Source organism: Haliotis asinina, chromosome 5, assembly GCF_037392515.1.
Source record: "Haliotis asinina isolate JCU_RB_2024 chromosome 5, JCU_Hal_asi_v2, whole genome shotgun sequence".
In the NCBI taxonomy this organism is placed as follows: Eukaryota; Metazoa; Mollusca; class Gastropoda; order Lepetellida; family Haliotidae; genus Haliotis; species Haliotis asinina.
In genome coordinates, this window is record NC_090284.1 from 10,510,738 (window position 1) to 10,527,837 (window position 17,100).

At 38.6% G+C, this 17,100-nt stretch overlaps 1 protein-coding gene across 4 annotated transcripts in view; it reads right to left on the bottom strand.

Moving 5' to 3' along the window:
• The window catches only part of LOC137283689 (glutamate dehydrogenase, mitochondrial-like), a 127,734-nt gene extending 110,917 nt beyond the window's left edge, over positions 1–16,817 (bottom strand). Inside the window, exons 1-12 of one of the 4 annotated variants that reach the window (XM_067815343.1) lie at positions 15,972–16,446; positions 15,328–15,528; positions 14,753–14,839; positions 10,557–10,645; positions 10,316–10,414; positions 9,909–10,046; positions 9,354–9,491; positions 8,965–9,045; positions 8,385–8,508; positions 3,637–3,734; positions 3,308–3,370; positions 2,874–3,007 (exon numbers count right to left, since the gene is read on the bottom strand). In XM_067815343.1, coding sequence (XP_067671444.1) covers positions 2,888–3,007; positions 3,308–3,370; positions 3,637–3,734; positions 8,385–8,508; positions 8,965–9,045; positions 9,354–9,491; positions 9,909–10,046; positions 10,316–10,414; positions 10,557–10,645; positions 14,753–14,839; positions 15,328–15,528; positions 15,972–16,356 — 1,623 coding nt within the window. In that variant the 5' untranslated portion in view covers positions 16,357–16,446 and the 3' untranslated portion in view covers positions 2,874–2,887. Of the gene's footprint in view, positions 1–368; positions 3,008–3,307; positions 3,371–3,636; positions 3,735–8,384; positions 8,509–8,964; positions 9,046–9,353; positions 9,492–9,908; positions 10,047–10,315; positions 10,415–10,556; positions 10,646–14,752; positions 14,840–14,907; positions 14,995–15,327; positions 15,529–15,971 lie in introns of those variants that run through there. The other 3 variants (XM_067815344.1, XM_067815341.1, XM_067815342.1) reach the window with 3 other exon arrangements.
• Between the last annotated feature and the right edge of the window lie 283 nt (positions 16,818–17,100).

A 17,100-nucleotide genomic window follows, 5' to 3' on the forward strand; every position in this document is an offset into this window, starting at 1 on the left:
CAGACAACAAACTTGTTTTAAACTAAAACTCAGTTATAGATAACCACCATCCCAAAGATACAATTTATCAATCATTTTAGATATAATCTGCCTTAAAAATAAACAAGAAAATGTTTACATCACTGCATAGGGGATATCTACTCAACATGTGGTATAAGTTTTCCCTCCTCTGCATGTTTACATTTGCTACCAAAACCAAAGAGAAGTGTTTCATCCGGCTTACGAACCGTCATGAATGTAAAACACAAATATGTATTAAATCCAGTTTGTCCAAATGCTTTGTTTACATGTACATACTGGCAAAAGATCTGCATAGCCTAGCAGAGCTCCAGATAAGACTTGCATATTTTACTATAAATAAATAAATATAAATAAAAATCAGATTTATTCAATTACAAATCTTGGAGCACAACATTATATTGGAAGTATCCAATAATGTGTTATTTTACAATCAGTGGTATCAAGTCAAAGTTATTCAAAACCTAGGTTCAGAAATTATCAGTGCAAAGTCACATCCCAGGAATTTACAATACACATCTCTGATTATACAGTGTAACCAAGTGATACGATCTTGAAAAAGACTGTTCGAGACCACTGTTATACGGGAGCCAGGTTGACAAGTGTCATTGTCTTCAATATGCTCGACTTAGTGTACTTCCATAGGAACCCACGAGAATTCACAGGTGATTCAAGGTTAGAAAAGTCATCAAGTGATCTGACTTCTTGACTTTATGATGTGTACTGTCAGTCACTTGTCCAGGACACCCTCATATAGCTAGACTACTTGGTATGAAACAATTAAGAATAATTAAAAGGTTGAAATTGGGTACCCAAAGGATGAATCATGAAAATAATTGCCTCATGGAGAGCCAGGCACAGATACAGATCTCTCTCTGTCCAGATGTCCGTATTCTAGCACTTTAAGAACAAATATCAAGATATATATACAAATATTTATTCAGATGTAAAAATCAAATATGGTAACTACTGTAGTGTTTTAACACAGAATTGAGGAGATTGCTAGAGACACCCATCTAGCGAAACCTACTGTAACTTTACTGCTTCCAACAAAATATATTGGTTTCATGAACAACTCAGGGTACGAAATTGATGCTGAGGTCATGATTGTTAGTATAAAGTTACCCATGGAATACTTTGGAATGGAAAATAACTTAATCCAGAAGATTAAAATGAGGTCTGTGTCATCTTTATACCTGCAGAATGTGAAAGGGTGACATTTAGGCTTGAGTAGCTGTGTACACAAAGTCCAACTTTCATCATGGTTAAAGTGACATTGCAATGGTAAGCTGCATGTTATCGGCTATGTGAAAAGGACACCCATACAATGACAGATGTCTGATGAAATAATTGGGCACTCTTTGACCTTTTTTTTATCACTATACTTCATTGAGTTGGCAATTCTCACTTCAATATCAAATACAATCAAATAAATATAAAACAGATTATGACATGTATATACTTTACACAGAGTACATTTTTAATTTCTCCAAAGTATGCAACAGCAGGTTTCAAGATCACAGGGCAGTAGGCAGTATAAAGAGGAAGCACTCAAAAGCGTGAGATTTCTCTACCAACATTGGGAGCGAGAAGAGCATTTGTTTTCTCTTAAGTATATACTCACAGGAATACATTCTTAGCACTTGCACTGCTATCAAAACATAACATTGAATAAATATCTCTAACAACATAACAGTAATTGACAGCTCATTATCACTAAAAAATAAGATACACCCTGGGAATCAAATCTAATTATGTTTGGTCACAATAAGTACATGGAGATTAATTAAACAAAATGACCATCTATCACATCAACACTTGAAAAATATCATTTGTATGTCAAGGTAAGTGAACTATGCAACTATGAAATCAGTGAACTGATGTCAATATTGACTCAGATTTGTGCTAATGAAGATGCCAGGTATATTTGGAAAGGTCAGACTGCATTTTAGTGCAATAACTATTCACCTTTAGTATCAGTGCTTTGCTATACTTCTCCCTGCAAGATACAGGCATATATCTTGAAGTGATCAAACAAGCTGATACCAGTACTTCTACATAGGACAGCTTTTACAGAAACAAGAATTATTGATGTATTTGTCATCCATTAACTCGTATGTCAAAGAACTCCATACATTAACCTGGCATGTGTTAGTGGGTGGTATCCATTAGCATGTACAACTGATAAATCATATCACAGCAATGTCATGTGTTACAGCCGTGTTTCATCTAAGTCACAATATCCTGAGGAGCTTTCAACAGCCACATTTCATCAAACAGGACATGCAGTCCTCATCCTCATGATCAATTACAAACAACCCAGCAACACTCAAAATGACAACACTACCTGGATACCTGGGACTGTAATTCTGTTTTTGGATGCTGTCTTAAGGTGAAAAAAAATACATTCAAGTAGTCTCATAACAGCCTACAGAAACATGCTACACACTCCCATTCTGTTTCTTCCATAACCACAGATTTCCTTCATATACTGAACAACAAAAGAATCACAAGTTTCGAAAAAACAAAATCTCATAAAAGTAACTGTTCATGTCTTTGTCTTCTGGCATTTCTTTTGCTGTTCACTATAGTCGCAATGGGTGATGGTACATGGTCAAACATCTATAAATCCCATCTGTTTCACTCACTGAATATTACACAGGTGGCAGTGCATGGATCCCCTCCCCTCATATGTAAGTAAACTGTATTGTGGAGAGTTTAACCTAACCAGCACTATCTGCATACAAAGTGTGCCGCACAACATAACCCTATCCAAGTTTCGCAACACATTCTACATATCATCCTCATTCATGGTGCAAGCAGCAGCAGATGGGACAGTGCAAATTGCTGCTGACAAGGCACTTGCAGGTTATGTGAAGGTGAGACCAGCCTCCTGGTACACTCCGAAGATCTTCTCTATAGATGTGATGAAGGCTGCAGTTCTCATGTCCAAACCAAGGTTGTACTTCATTGCAGTCTTCATGATGTTCTGAAATTTGGTACCAATGTGTCAGTCATGTTGTGATCTATGAGTTTTTTTTAGAAAATACAATAAAAGTGAAATCTGAATCGTACAAGTGATGACTGATAGTATGAGTACAGGTACTAAACAGTACAGAATGAACATAGAATGACGACAAGTTCTGAGGTACTAACACATATCTTATGTGCTGCCATTAGGGTCACTGCCCTAGTAAGTCAACCAGAAAACACAAAGTTGGCTGTGGTATGTGTCTTGTGCATAAACACATGATATGGATCCAAAAGGTGCTATACAAGAAGTACTCACCCTTGCAGATCTCTCCATAGTATAGTCCAGGCCCGAGTGTACAATGTCCTTCTCTGAAGCACCCTGTTGTAGTAATTTATGAATCTTAGGCATTTAGGAGTTTGAAGAGAAAGGAGATATATTTAATGAAAGTATAAATCAGTTTTCTGTTGACGTAAGTTCAAACATAGATGTCTAGTGTGTTTTCTGCAAATGCAGCTGAAACTTTCATCAGATTTTTAAACACAGAACAATTATGATTCATTCCAGTTCTTTCCTTATTGACATAGGTGAAATAATTACTCATTGAATCAATACTCAGTTCTCAGACTCTCAATAGTTCTCCTTACAGCAATGCGAGCTTCAAACTCTTCACTTGGTAGAATGGGGATGCTGCCTTGGCCCACATTCTTTCCAAACTTGCGTTCTAGGGATTTCTGAACACTCTCTGGAGAAAAAGAACAACACAACATATGCTTTATTTGGGATTATTCTTTCATAGTAAATTACAAATTCTAACACTTGTTTGGTTGTGGATGCTAGCCCACACCTTTGGAGTCCGGCACCTAATCGCCAAGACAAAAATTCAGCTGACAAAACCGCTCAGCCACTCCGGCTTCCAACAAAAGTACTAGAATATGTAATTTTCTAAATCAAATTGATATTTTATACCTATCCTGACTCATGCTTAATTACTCATGCTAAATTGCTTTTCTCCTCCTCCCTGGCAAAGGTAGTGGAATACCTGAAATCCCTTGAAGTTCCCCTCTGAAAGAAGCGGACATAAAATACACTCACCCACCAGTAGCCTCCCTTTTCGCACCAAATCAGTCACATGACTGACCATGCTTGTCACTCTCTCCTTATAAATCGCCCGACATGAGAATTAAGGAATTCAACGTGCCTGTGAGGGGCAGCTGGGAGGGCTTTCATCATGAGTCAGCATAAGAATAAAATATCCATTTTATTCAGAAAATTACATATTTTTCCTTATTCTGACTCATGCTTACTTGTTTACAGAATCTGACGGAAACGGCGGTGGGTCAGGCCACACTGGATTTTGCTGGGTCTCAAAATTATGTCCAATATTTCCCCCCTTAACAGCAACTTGTAACAGCAATAATTTGGTCCTGTTCTTTTAATATTCATTGTAGATTATGTGGGGGGATCACATCCCCCGAACTTGTCTTTTGAAGAAGGCTTCATTGACTGGAACATGATGATATCTAAAGTAACTAGCATACTGCTAGTGTCTGGGGCAACTGAATGTCAAGATATTCTAATCAAGACTAGATGCGACCCTTGTTCACGTACAAGTATCTTCATTACACGGTCCTAATCACTCATGCTAGTCTGCTTGAGATGTGCGCACGGACTTTCAACCATTATACTCTGCAGAACGTCTGGCTTTCACAAGTCACGTGATAAACGGGTGAATGAATTCAGTGCCTTTGAGGAAGCGTTAGTTGCTGTGCAATGATGAGAGGTCCAAACTGGTGAATGCCAGTGACATCCTCCGTGGTTATGTCTCGTAGATAATGGTTGGCAAACAGGGTGTTTGACTTCCAAAAGCAGCCCTCCATTATAGTTGATAGGGAACAATTTCCATGTAGCGGTAGTGTAGGGACCAAGGCTATGACTTCATGTGGATTGGAGGCTCGCAGAGGTTAACAGCTCTGATCCACACTGAGATAGTGTTGCAGGATACTTCCATAAGTGTAATAAGATACAGGGATAAATGGGCGCATGAAACGTTGTCTTCTAGACTTGGTACGTGAGAGATATGTCTTCAGAACTCTGACTGGACATAATGATAGATCTTGAGTATCATGAGGTCCAAGGATTGAAGATAAAGCCAATATGTGGAATTGTCTATCCGGTTGACCTGGTAGTTGATTCTTCGCAATAAAATGCCATCATAGACCTAGATGAACTGTCTCCTGATGCATCAAATTTCGTGCGACTGAAGTCTAGAGCATGAATTTCTGACACTCGTGCAGCTGTAGCCAAGGCAAGTAAAAACAGCGTCTTCTGAGTCAGCAGTTCAAATGAGGCCTGGTCGAGCAGCTCATACGCATCACTTGTGAGATGTTGGAGTATGATGTCTAAATCCCAAACTGGGGCTCTAACTCTGCATTGTTGATCATCCAACTTGCAGGAGCATAGTAAGGCGAGTAACTCAGATACTTTAGTCAGTTTGATCCCTGTTTTCATGGTGATGACTGAACTGAGAGCTGCCAAGTATGTAGATAATGTAGAACCGTTCAGGCCTCTGGAATGCCATACATGACATGGATAATCCGCTATCTGAGGATGTGTCGCCTTCAGAGCAGTGAATCCTTTCTTCCTGGCGTATGTCTCGAATCGCTTCCACTTGTCATCATATAAGGTGCAAGTGGATTTCCATAAAGCTAAGGTAACTGCTTTTGCTGCCCTTACTGAGTATCCTGTGTGTGTTAAAGCAGGCCTTAATACGGTCTATATGTGAAGTTGCAATGCAGATGGGTTGCCATGCGCCTGCTTTGTGTCAGGATGGACGAGATTCTTACAATCTGGTAGCTGTAGTGCTGGTTTTCCCAATTCTTCTATCAGAGTTGGCTAGTCTAATGGATATGGTACCGGTGATACAAAGGTTGTTGTCTGTTTGTTTAACCTTGTTGCAAATAAGTCTATTTGCGGCAATCCGAATGTCTGGCTGATTAGTTGTAGTGTTAACAGAGAGAGTAATGCTTGATTTATCATGTCTTGAATCTAGACCCACTGGTCCTCTGGGATGACAATCCAATTCAATGCGGTGATGAAATGAATCCTGAGGAACTAGAGATCTTGTTGAGGTTCCGATTCCAACTTCAGATGATTAACTAACCATCCCAGTTGTGTTAGCAGGCAGATGGTGAAGTCTAACTGTCGTCTGAGTTGATTTTACTCCTGATGAGCTTGTATACCATCGTCCAGGTAGAAAGCGCTGCGTAGCCCTCTCAGGTGTAGATAGCTGACAATGGGTTTGGTTACCCGAGTAAATAGCCTAGGGGCCGAAGATATTCCAAACGGTAGAACCGTCCAATGGTAGTGCTGACCGTTGAACATGAAGCGTAGATATTTCCTGGATTCTCGATGTATCGGGATGTGTAGATGCGCATCATGTAGGTCGATGCTGGTTGGAACTGGCAGATGTCTGATGTGGGGGGGTGGGGTCGGCTTATGCACAACACATACCATTTTGACACTGATTTTAGGGTCAAGTTAAGGGATCGGCTTATACACAGTAATATACAGTATATGAGCCAAAATTTTTCTCTGGAATTCTTCTTCGGAACCAGAATAATTGGGGAGTAAAAGGACTGTATTACTTCTACTGCTCCCTTCTGCAACATCACTGATATGGCGTATGGGAAGGGATGGGGGTGGAAGACTCCAGCTGTTCTGAACCTGATCTATAATGTTTACCTCCTCTTCTGTCCTTGGACGAACGGCCTGACATCTGAGGGCATCTGTTTCCTCTGTAGGGGCGACGAAAAGAAGATGACGTGTCTCCTCGATAATTAAACTTCTTATCTCTTGCTCTCTGCACTCTGGAGAACTTGGACTTGTTGGTGTAGCGCTGATTAGTCTACATGAGCACCGTTGTCAACGTGACAATGAACTTGATCATCATGACTTCTCTGGAGTCTTGGCCGACCATCCTTGCTACCTCTTCAATCGTCCCATCAAATATTGTAGGCACTGATCACCGGGCCTGATATAAGGGCCTTGTGAAGTTCTCACTCTATGATGAGGTGGACCAGAGACCTCGTCAATGAAGTAGATTCAGTCCTGGAGTAATAGAGGTGAGGGGTTCAGACATAAACTGCTGATCTTTTTTCTGAGTGACGAATGCTGACAGGATCATTCTCTCTTCCTTGTTGGCAGAATTGCTGAACTTTGAGATGAGAGTCTCGTTGATAGCTCTAGATCGAGCTAGTCCAAAGAAGGTGCGTCTTGTAGTGGTGTTGAGCTGAGCAAGCCGCTTGTTGTCTATCTTGTAGAATCTGTTGCAGGCAGCACTGATGACCTTGTATGGTTCAGCAACTTCTGGTGCTCTGATGAACGGCTCCATATGATGAAGAGGGAAACGACGAGCATTGAACGATGGCATATGTCGTTGTTGAGAGTTGGTTGCTGACTTGAATGCTGTAGACAGTGTCTCAGGAATCGTAGATATCGGAGCTATCGGCAGAAACCTTAACGTGACTTCGTTGGAGTCCTTGGACTGCAAGACTAAGTTCAGACCATTTGTGATCCATGACATGACTTCAGAGTCTGAGAAGAGGGCTTCCTCCGGTGATGATGATGGGTAGTATCTGTCCTCATCTTTCTATGAGTGCGATGCAATCGATGAATGCTGACAATCCTTCTTACGTGAGTCCAGGTCTGACAGGGAAAACAAGAGCTGATGGCATCTTCGACGAGCTGGGGAGACTGATGAAGATCTTCAACATTTAATGTAGACTTGTGAGTGCACTCACAAATCATGATGCATATACATAACCCAAATACCGCATACAACATAAATTCAGTTAAAGGACCAAAATAATTTCAATACTTATCGCCATATCCGGGACCCCAGGTGCTTCCAACCGCCCTCTCCGGGTGATGAGAGACTGGCAAGCATGGTTAGTCATGTGACTGATTTGGCACAAAAAGGGAGGCTACTGGTGGGTGAGTGTATTTTACGTCCGCTTCTTTTAGAATGGAACTTCAAGGGATTTCAGGTATTCCACTACCTTCACCAGGGAGGAGGAGAAAAACAACTAAGCATGAGTAATTAAGCATGAGTCAGGACAAGGAATTATCTGTACTTTACTGAGAAAAAGTAATCTTAAATATATCATTTTTCAACTTTCTAAATGGCACTGTGTTCATAAAAGAACCAGTAATTTAAGAAAATGACCTCTGGATTAAGACTGATAGCTAATTTATTTTAAGCACAAATACTACGAGATAATGTGCTTTAATATCAAACTCTATCAGAAAAATACCTGAACAATGAATAAAAAAATGTATGGCATCAGCTAGTCATAAACATGCATGATTAGCACAACTTTGTTACATTACTTACCGAGAAGATAATAGTTAGATTCCCTTTCATATTTGAAAGTGAGTCTTCCGTAACTAACATGGTTGAGATTCTTCAGCCACTCGAAGTATGACACAGTCACACCACCAGCATTGATGTACAAATCCTGGAGAAACACATACCAGACTCATCATGTGAATCACATGCCAGCTAATTCAACAGAATCAATTATGATCATCTGAAAAAAACTGGGCTCCGGTTTCAGTGAGCAGTACAACTGTCCTAAATATAGGCTTTACAGCGTTCATAACTCTATAGTCATGAAGTAAAACTAGTCCCAGGACTGGAGTGAGTGAGTCAGTTTAGCTTTACGCCGCACTCAGCAATATTCCAGCTATATGGCGGCGGTCTGTAAATAATCAAGTCTGGACTCCCAGCACTGGAAATGAGGTCACACAATATGCATCATATTCCAGCACTTATCAGGGTACCTGATCTTACTTATTTGTGCGGAACTTCAATGTTCAAATCAAACTGATTTGTTTTTTCATTACTGTTTTAATTTCTGCAATCCACACACGTCATACGTCACTAAATTTCATAACAAAATCTGTACACTCACTGGGATAACAAGTATATTTCTCTCCAAAAACACCTTGTCAGCACCCATTGTTGTAGGTCCATTGGCACCCTCAGCTACGATCTGCACATGACAAGACAAATGGACATCACTTTCTTCTGTTTCAAACCCTAAGTCAAATCTGTACACAGTACTGATGACCATAATCTTTACTTTTAATGTATAAAGTTCAGATCTTTTGAAAAAGAATTCACATTAACATTTTGAAGAAACATGCTTAAACTAAACAACTACCACATTTTTAAGTTAACTCACATAAATATACTGATCAAGTTAATCTTAAGCACAAAAACTTTGCAATCATATACCATAAACCAAGCAATAATGTGCTGTATTCTAGTTGAATCACTTCAATGCCACAAATGGTGTACCTTAGCTTGAATCTTGTGAGCATTCTCAAGGGTGAGTTGTTTCTCACTGGCTGCCGGCACCAGTATATCACACTTCTCACACAACAGGTCTCCTTCGTAAGCACGTGCTCCAGGGAAACCAACAACAGTTCCATGCTCCTGTAAACAGACAGCCCCAGTAGTACACACTGTTTTCAGTTATTGAAAACACTGATACCAGCGGTCCATGACAGTAGATCACACACTCTCACAGCTATTTCCTCATTCACGTGTCCTGTGAAGATCCAGCATAGAATAGGTTTTATGCAACAATAGGCAAATATGCTTATCGTAAAGGCAAGCAACAGGACTGGGTGGTCAGGTTCCCTGACTTGGTTGACATGTCATTGGTTCTCAGTTGCACAGATCGATGCTCATGCTGTTAATCACTGGACTGTCTGGTCCAGACTCAATTATCTATAGACTGCCACCATATAGCTGGAATACTGCTAAGTGTGTAGTAAGACTAAACTAAATGACTGAATACTATTGATCTATGTAACCATTGAACATAACAAGGATGAAAGTAGCACATACAATCTTGTAGAGCTCCAGTTCCCTTGGGTCAATTCCTTCTGGGTTGTAGATACTTCCATCGTACTCCACAATACCAACACACTTGGCCCCTGCTCTGTGCAGGTACCTCATACTGTGCATGCCAACATTGCCGAAACCCTGCAACACATTAAAAAAGTATCTTAAAATATCTTATTAGAAAAAATATATATTCTTCATAATACACTATCCGAATGCTTAACACCCAAAAGCAAAATATAAAACACCCCTCCAAGGAATTAAGAATATAGAGTGAGTGATTACTGATTTATGTATAGGGTCATACACATTTATGTTTACATTTACATAGAACTTTCAGTATGACTGATTTAAATAATCAACATACAAGACATATTTAGTATTTATATAAAGAAACTACCGATACGCACCTGCACAATGAAAGTTTTGTCTCCAAATCCTGGTGTCAATCCAACCATGCTCATATAGCTGGCCTCATTAATGAAGTTTTCCACTCCATGAAATACACCCTGAAACATTCAGTTATACACCCTGAAACATATAGTTGTATCACTGAAACATTCCTCCAACAGGAATAACTCTGAAGACAATGAAAAAAGGTTCAGCTCTAAGACACCATGTGATATGCTTACCACCATGTGGTATACTTACTCTTCCTGTAGCAGAGATACGGCCATGTATTCCTCCTTGGGGAATGGGCTTGCCAGTCACACATGCTCTAGCATTGATGTCATAGTGTCCTGTAGCCATAAATGTACTTCTCATGACAAAGTCTACACTCTTTTGTGATAATGAAGACGTGAAACTTGTGGTTGTTAATTTAATTCCCTTTTTAAGTTGGAAAATGTTTTAGCACTGCAAGGATATTTCATTGGTATAAATATCTAATTGAATTTCTTAAATAAGACATTATTGTTACGATAGCTGCCTTACTTTTGTATTTACTAGACATTACCTGAATTTTCAAACATTCACATTTGTATCTAAAATAGGAAGAAGTCTTTTTTCAAAGAACATATTTAATATCGAAGTTCTAAGGATATACTTACATTCAATATACATGCTGACAAAATATTTACGAATGCAATTTATAGTTGTCAAAATAGAATTTAAGAGGACAAGTTGATAGGACAAGTGATAGATGTTTCAGGATTAGTAAATGTGAATCAGAATGCTGAGCAATGATTAGAATGTCATGATGCAAGGATGAGGTGAAGGTGACAGTCATGGCAAATGTGAACATGTCGAGAGTAGTGTGACAGTTCTCATGGTTTTAAACAGATATATTTGCCTCTGAAATGAGGTAAAAGGGTAACAGGGCAGCCAGAACCCACTTGCATGACGCAACCTTAGCACTACAACTATCTAAAGTCTATGTTTGAGTAAGGGAGTTCACCATACCGCTAAGATAACTTTATGCACAGTGGTTGCTGAACATTAGCAGAACTACCTTAGTGATTCCAGTTTAGGTGTTCCTCGTAGGAACAAAACACAAAGTCTGTTCACATGGGCAGAAACGATTTTCTGGTTGTGTATGAAATACCATGTTGGCCTAATTGTTTTTCTCTCTCAATAACAAACCTGTTCCTGTACAGATCACCATGATTAGTCGACCTTCCCACCATGATGTCATTGTGTCAAGAGGTGGCCAAACCGCGATATCCACCTTTATAAATATTACCGAAGACTGCACAGTTCCAATTCATTGAAGTGTGTAACTGTTGCACCAAATCATTACAAAACTCTATACACTGTCACCAGCAAGCACAACTAATCAGATAAGAAAGGCTATTTAGGACAGATCAGTTGTCTTTCTTTTCCTGGTTATGTTTTGTTTTGTTTGTGTGTTGTTTAATGCCACATCCAGCAATATTCCAGCTATAAAGCAGCAGTTTGTAAAGAATCAAGTGTAGACAAGACAATCCAGTGATCAACTGCATCATAATTGATCTCTTCAACTGGGATATGATGTCATGTTTCAACAAAGTCAGCAAATCTGACAATGTGATCCTGTTAGTTAATTCTTACATTTCTTAGTACTGATTTACTCCTACAAAGGAATCTTTATTAATCATTTTCTCAACAAGATCATGAATATTATACAACACCATCATTAGCAACATTCCAGTAATATGAGAGGCCCCAGAAATAGGCTTCACACATTATACCCATGTAAGGAACCGAAACCAGGACTTCGGTGAGATGAGCAAACACTCTCACCACTAGGCTACTCCACCACACCATCACAGCCTTAACATAAGAATGCAATCACATTTACCAAAAATGCTCCTCTGGAAAAAAGCTACCTCCATGACACTTGAAGTAATAAGAAGTACTACTTGAAACAAGAAGCCATTCATTTATGAATTCCAGTTCACTTCTGAACAAGTCAACCAAACACATCATTGTTTAGGATATTTGCTCCTTTTCATCTTTCTGTTTACAAAATGAAGGGTAGGCTTATATAGAAACCAAAACAAACTGGTCTGGACAGAACTGAAAACACCTTTTAGAAAAACTGCCAACAAAAGTTGTCAAAAAAAGAAACAAAACTTAGATACCTATCTTCAGTTCCTACTAATAATAATACTATAGTATTAGCCAGCACCTTTCCTAAGAAAGTGGAAATTATTCCTTCACATTGTAGCAGATAAATTCTTGACATTTTCAAGAATAGCAATATTTGCTCATAACTTGTATTTGCCTCAGTATAATTGATTTTAGTTGATTCCAGTGCATGGAAACCTTCAAGAAATCTTTGATAGAGAAAGCATAATACTCCATAGGTATTATAGGCAACAATTAACACTAAGATTACAAATCTATCGCTGTAGTGCATATTAAACGTTAAACAAGTCAGCGTGCTGGCAAAATCTTAGTGATCTTGGAATTAGGGAAGCTAGTGCACGGTCAGTTAATCAAGTCACTGACAACAGGAATGACAACAGACATTTTGGCTTTGTGTTGAATTCAACTTGAAAGTAGAACTACATTGTCAGCCCATGGATGATTACAACATCTGGGATCGATTTAGTATTTAAAACTACCGTTAAGTGTCCCTAGTACAGAAATATTCAATAATGGTTATTTTGTATATTCTTAAATTCAGAGGTATAGCAAATGTTTCTCAAGCATCTGAAAACCAATAATACAAGGATATCCAATGGACACCTTATATTACCATCCACACTGAACTTTGCTTGATAATCCTCACATTATGAAAAATCTGAAAACACTAGCTAATTGGTTGATATGCCACTGACGATGAAGTGAAGATGTGTGATCACAGTGGAACTTTCCTTGCTTTATAGCAGCCATGGATTATCTTGGGGATTATACAAGACTGTGGAATCACCATGGACATTATTGCAAAAATGCAAGGGAATGACTTCCCTTACAAAGCATTCAGTGCAATAATGACAACTTACCCATTCTCTCTAATCGTGCTTTTGTCAGTGAAATACAAGTCACCTCCACATAACGTGACATATGAAAAGCTTAATTTCAATTTGGAATTTTGACCGAAACCCCTAATATCAGGTTCTAAGCAGTTCAAGACAAACCCCAGATGACATCATCTTAATCATTTGATCAAATTTATTCCACTCCAACTGAAGTAAGACCCAGTGATATATTTACATGTATATATGACAGAACAAAAAAAGCTTGAGAAAAATAAAAACTTCCACGTACAAAAAAATCATTACCAACACAAAAATAGGCTTGCAAAAGGATACTTGATAAAGCCCCTCTGTCAAGAAACTGAACATGAGATATAGCTTGTATTAATGTGTATCAATGACTTCCTCATTTAGTATTGATAAGAAAGAATCACATCCCGCCATTATCAACTAATCAACATGAGTCAAAGAAATAAACAATCAAATTTTGTTAAAGTGGCACTAAAAAGACTAAACAATGCAGAAAATGGAATAGACAGAAAAATGAACAGACCTAATTAAAAAAAATGAAGAGATGAAAATATGTCTGGTCTGATGGAAGGGACCAAAATCATTTGAAAGAAATGCATGTATACAACATAGAGTTAAGAAAAACAGAACTGAGTGTCTGTACAGATCTACAGATCACCACAGTTGCTACTGACATCACCATAAAAAAAATCTGCTTATTCTATACTGTATAAGATGTGTTAGAAGAGAGGAGTTCTAGTTGTATTAAAACAGAAATGGCAACAAACATAAACAAATAGATCCCGAATCCAAAACAAAACCAGAAAAGCAAGCAAGACTGTTGTCAAACCTGGGGCCTAGAAACTCACTGATTTCAAGCCAAACAATAGTATTTAAACTCAGTATCCACAAAATATAGAAAGATGGCAAATATTCAAAGTTTAATAGTTCATATGAATAATATGGAGCATGCCCAACCATGATCTTTCAATTATGAATTTGAACCTAACAGGTGTAACAAATGTTAGTTTGAATAGATTATGCTGTTTATCTTTAAAAGTGATGAAACCTTATACCATGCCTTAGATAAATGTCCTTCTGATCAGTATTACAGGCAATAAGCAAAACAGGTCATGAAACAGAAGAATGTACAGAGGCAATTCAACCCCAGATGTGATTTATCATTGAGATGAAATGACTGAGTGAAGGACAATCAGTTTTGAAGCTTCTGGACAGAATAATTTTACATGTACAGGCAACAATGAGAACATGATATACAGCAGATTTCAGGAAATCCCATATAATGAAAAACAAGACTGCTTTCAGAAATCAGAAAAACCCAACTACCCCATTCACTGAAATCAATGTGAAACTGTGTGAGTATTAAATACTATTTGGCTTGAAACAAGTGTGTGGTATACCTCCACTATATCTTACCAAGAGTCTGTGAATATGTGTCACTAATCCAACTCATCTCGCGCTCTCCCGTACCCATGTCAGGGGCAGGGACATCAATGCCCGCACCTTATGATTGTGAAAGATATGACATGGTTAGATTATACATATTAAATGTTTGATGATGATCTACATACCCAGAGTATTGGCAAATGAGTCTGCAATCCAGGCCATTTCTCTCTCACCAGTGCCCATATCCGGGGCTGGTACATCGATGCCTGGACCTACATAATGTATGCAGCGGTAACATGTTAACACCTGTGTGAACTGTGCTTGGTCCACCGATTTCCTGGTTTGGGGCATTTTTTTATGCTTTCAAAAGCAAACACATCAAAACTGAATGAGATCTATGACATATTTGTAGCTAAGTATATCACTTTTGATTTGTTTTTAAAGACCAAAACATATTTACCCAAAGCATAAATTTTGGGACGTTTTAACAACATTTGCTTTAAAAGGAGATTTTTATTTTCAGATAGGTTATAAAAAGACTTTTAATCAACCTACATGACACAATGGTAAAGAGGTAAAAGAAATGGCATTCTATCAAAACCAACCAATGAAGCCCTTTTTAGCTAGTTCAACTGCCAGTCGTCTTGTTATCTTTTCCAACTCATTTTCTGAGTATTTTGAGGGATCAATCTTTACACCAGCTTTAGCACCACCAAAAGGAACATCCACCACAGCACACTTGTAGGTCATCAAAGCAGCAAGAGCCTTCACTTCATCAACATTGACAAGAGGACTGTATCGGATACCTTGGAAAGAAAAATGTTACATTAGCTTTCAAATACATGCCAGTATTCATGATTATGTTAATACGTACATGCAGACAATTTAGATAAATATAACTTACTAACAACATGAGGCTTACACAAATCCCATAGTTCTAGACACATCAAATAGGATCTGAATGGCCCAGTATTCAGCTGCTTACGTCCTGATTGTCCTTCAAGTGGGGATTTTATGGGCGCTTCAAATTACCAGTTCAGCTAAATCCGACCTTTAAATGTAAAGCTTACCTCTTATTTATAATGAAATAATTAAAACTTACATGTGAATTATCAGCTCAATATGACAATGCTGCTATCTACACCAGTATCATTCATGACAGATATAAATGCATATGATATATAAGCATACAATAAAGAGACACAGAGAAAGTTCACATAGATATATATGTTTTAGACTAATGTGTCACCTCCTTTGCATGGTGTTCTGTGCTGGCTGTGCTGGGCTCTGTATGCCTCGATAACCTCATATTCTCCGTTGTCTCGCTTGATTGGAAATGACATCGAACAAATGTGGTTGCAAGGTTTAATTATCTTCAAAATTCCGCGTACTCGTTTAACTTTGTCTTCATGGGTCATATTCCTGCCTTTAACATCATGGACAAGTCTTTCTTCGATCAAGGCAGAAGCCTTGTCGAAGAATTTGTCGACTGTTTCGTTAAAACTCAGTTCGTCGTCACTTTTCTCTGCAATTTCGGATGAATACGGCCGAGAAACGGTCGTGGCCCTGACAGCATTACGAACTCCAGCTTTCTGAGAGATCTGCAATAGTTCGCTTGAAACACGACGCAACATCTTGCTACCTGTGAGATTCCTCCCTACACGAAAGAATCGTCAAGTTTGATGAATTATTTCTCTTTGCCTGACTGCAACGCACAGCACGATTGATATGGTCGATAAGCACTTTCATTTGATTGGCCAACAGACGTCCTTGAGGTGACCTTCCGGTTGGAGGTGTGTCCAGCACATGACTAATTTTAACCAATCGTATTTTCAAAGAAGGTCAAACGTGAAAAGTCACCGCAGTAAACCCCACGAAAAGGTAAACAACATGCTATGTACTCTATGCACGTCAGATATATTTTGTAATTCGTAAGTTCTTATAAGATACGTATAAGAGATTTACCTGGGAAATTTTGATAAGTAAAGTACGATATTAGTTACAAACGCAGGATTTCAATGGGGAGAAACCATTTCACAAACGGTTCAACTTGAAGTTTCAGACGACATATGACGAGGTCAAAAGACACAAAAGCAAACATGTCAGCTCGGTGCTCACGTGATTAAACGCTGACGCAACGGGTCGCTCACAACTGTACGCGAGGATGCTGTGAACAGATGTAGTAAAAAGTATACAGCATAATAAACACATGAAAAAAAATGGGAACACCAACTCCCATGCTATATGTTTTATTCTGAAGGCCAAATTCATCTAAAACGATTTAAAGACGATAGAGCAGAGACCATAAAATAAAATATTATAAAAAAATTGCATTCTGGGAGCAGAGCACATTCATAATGTATGGTATAGAGTATGTA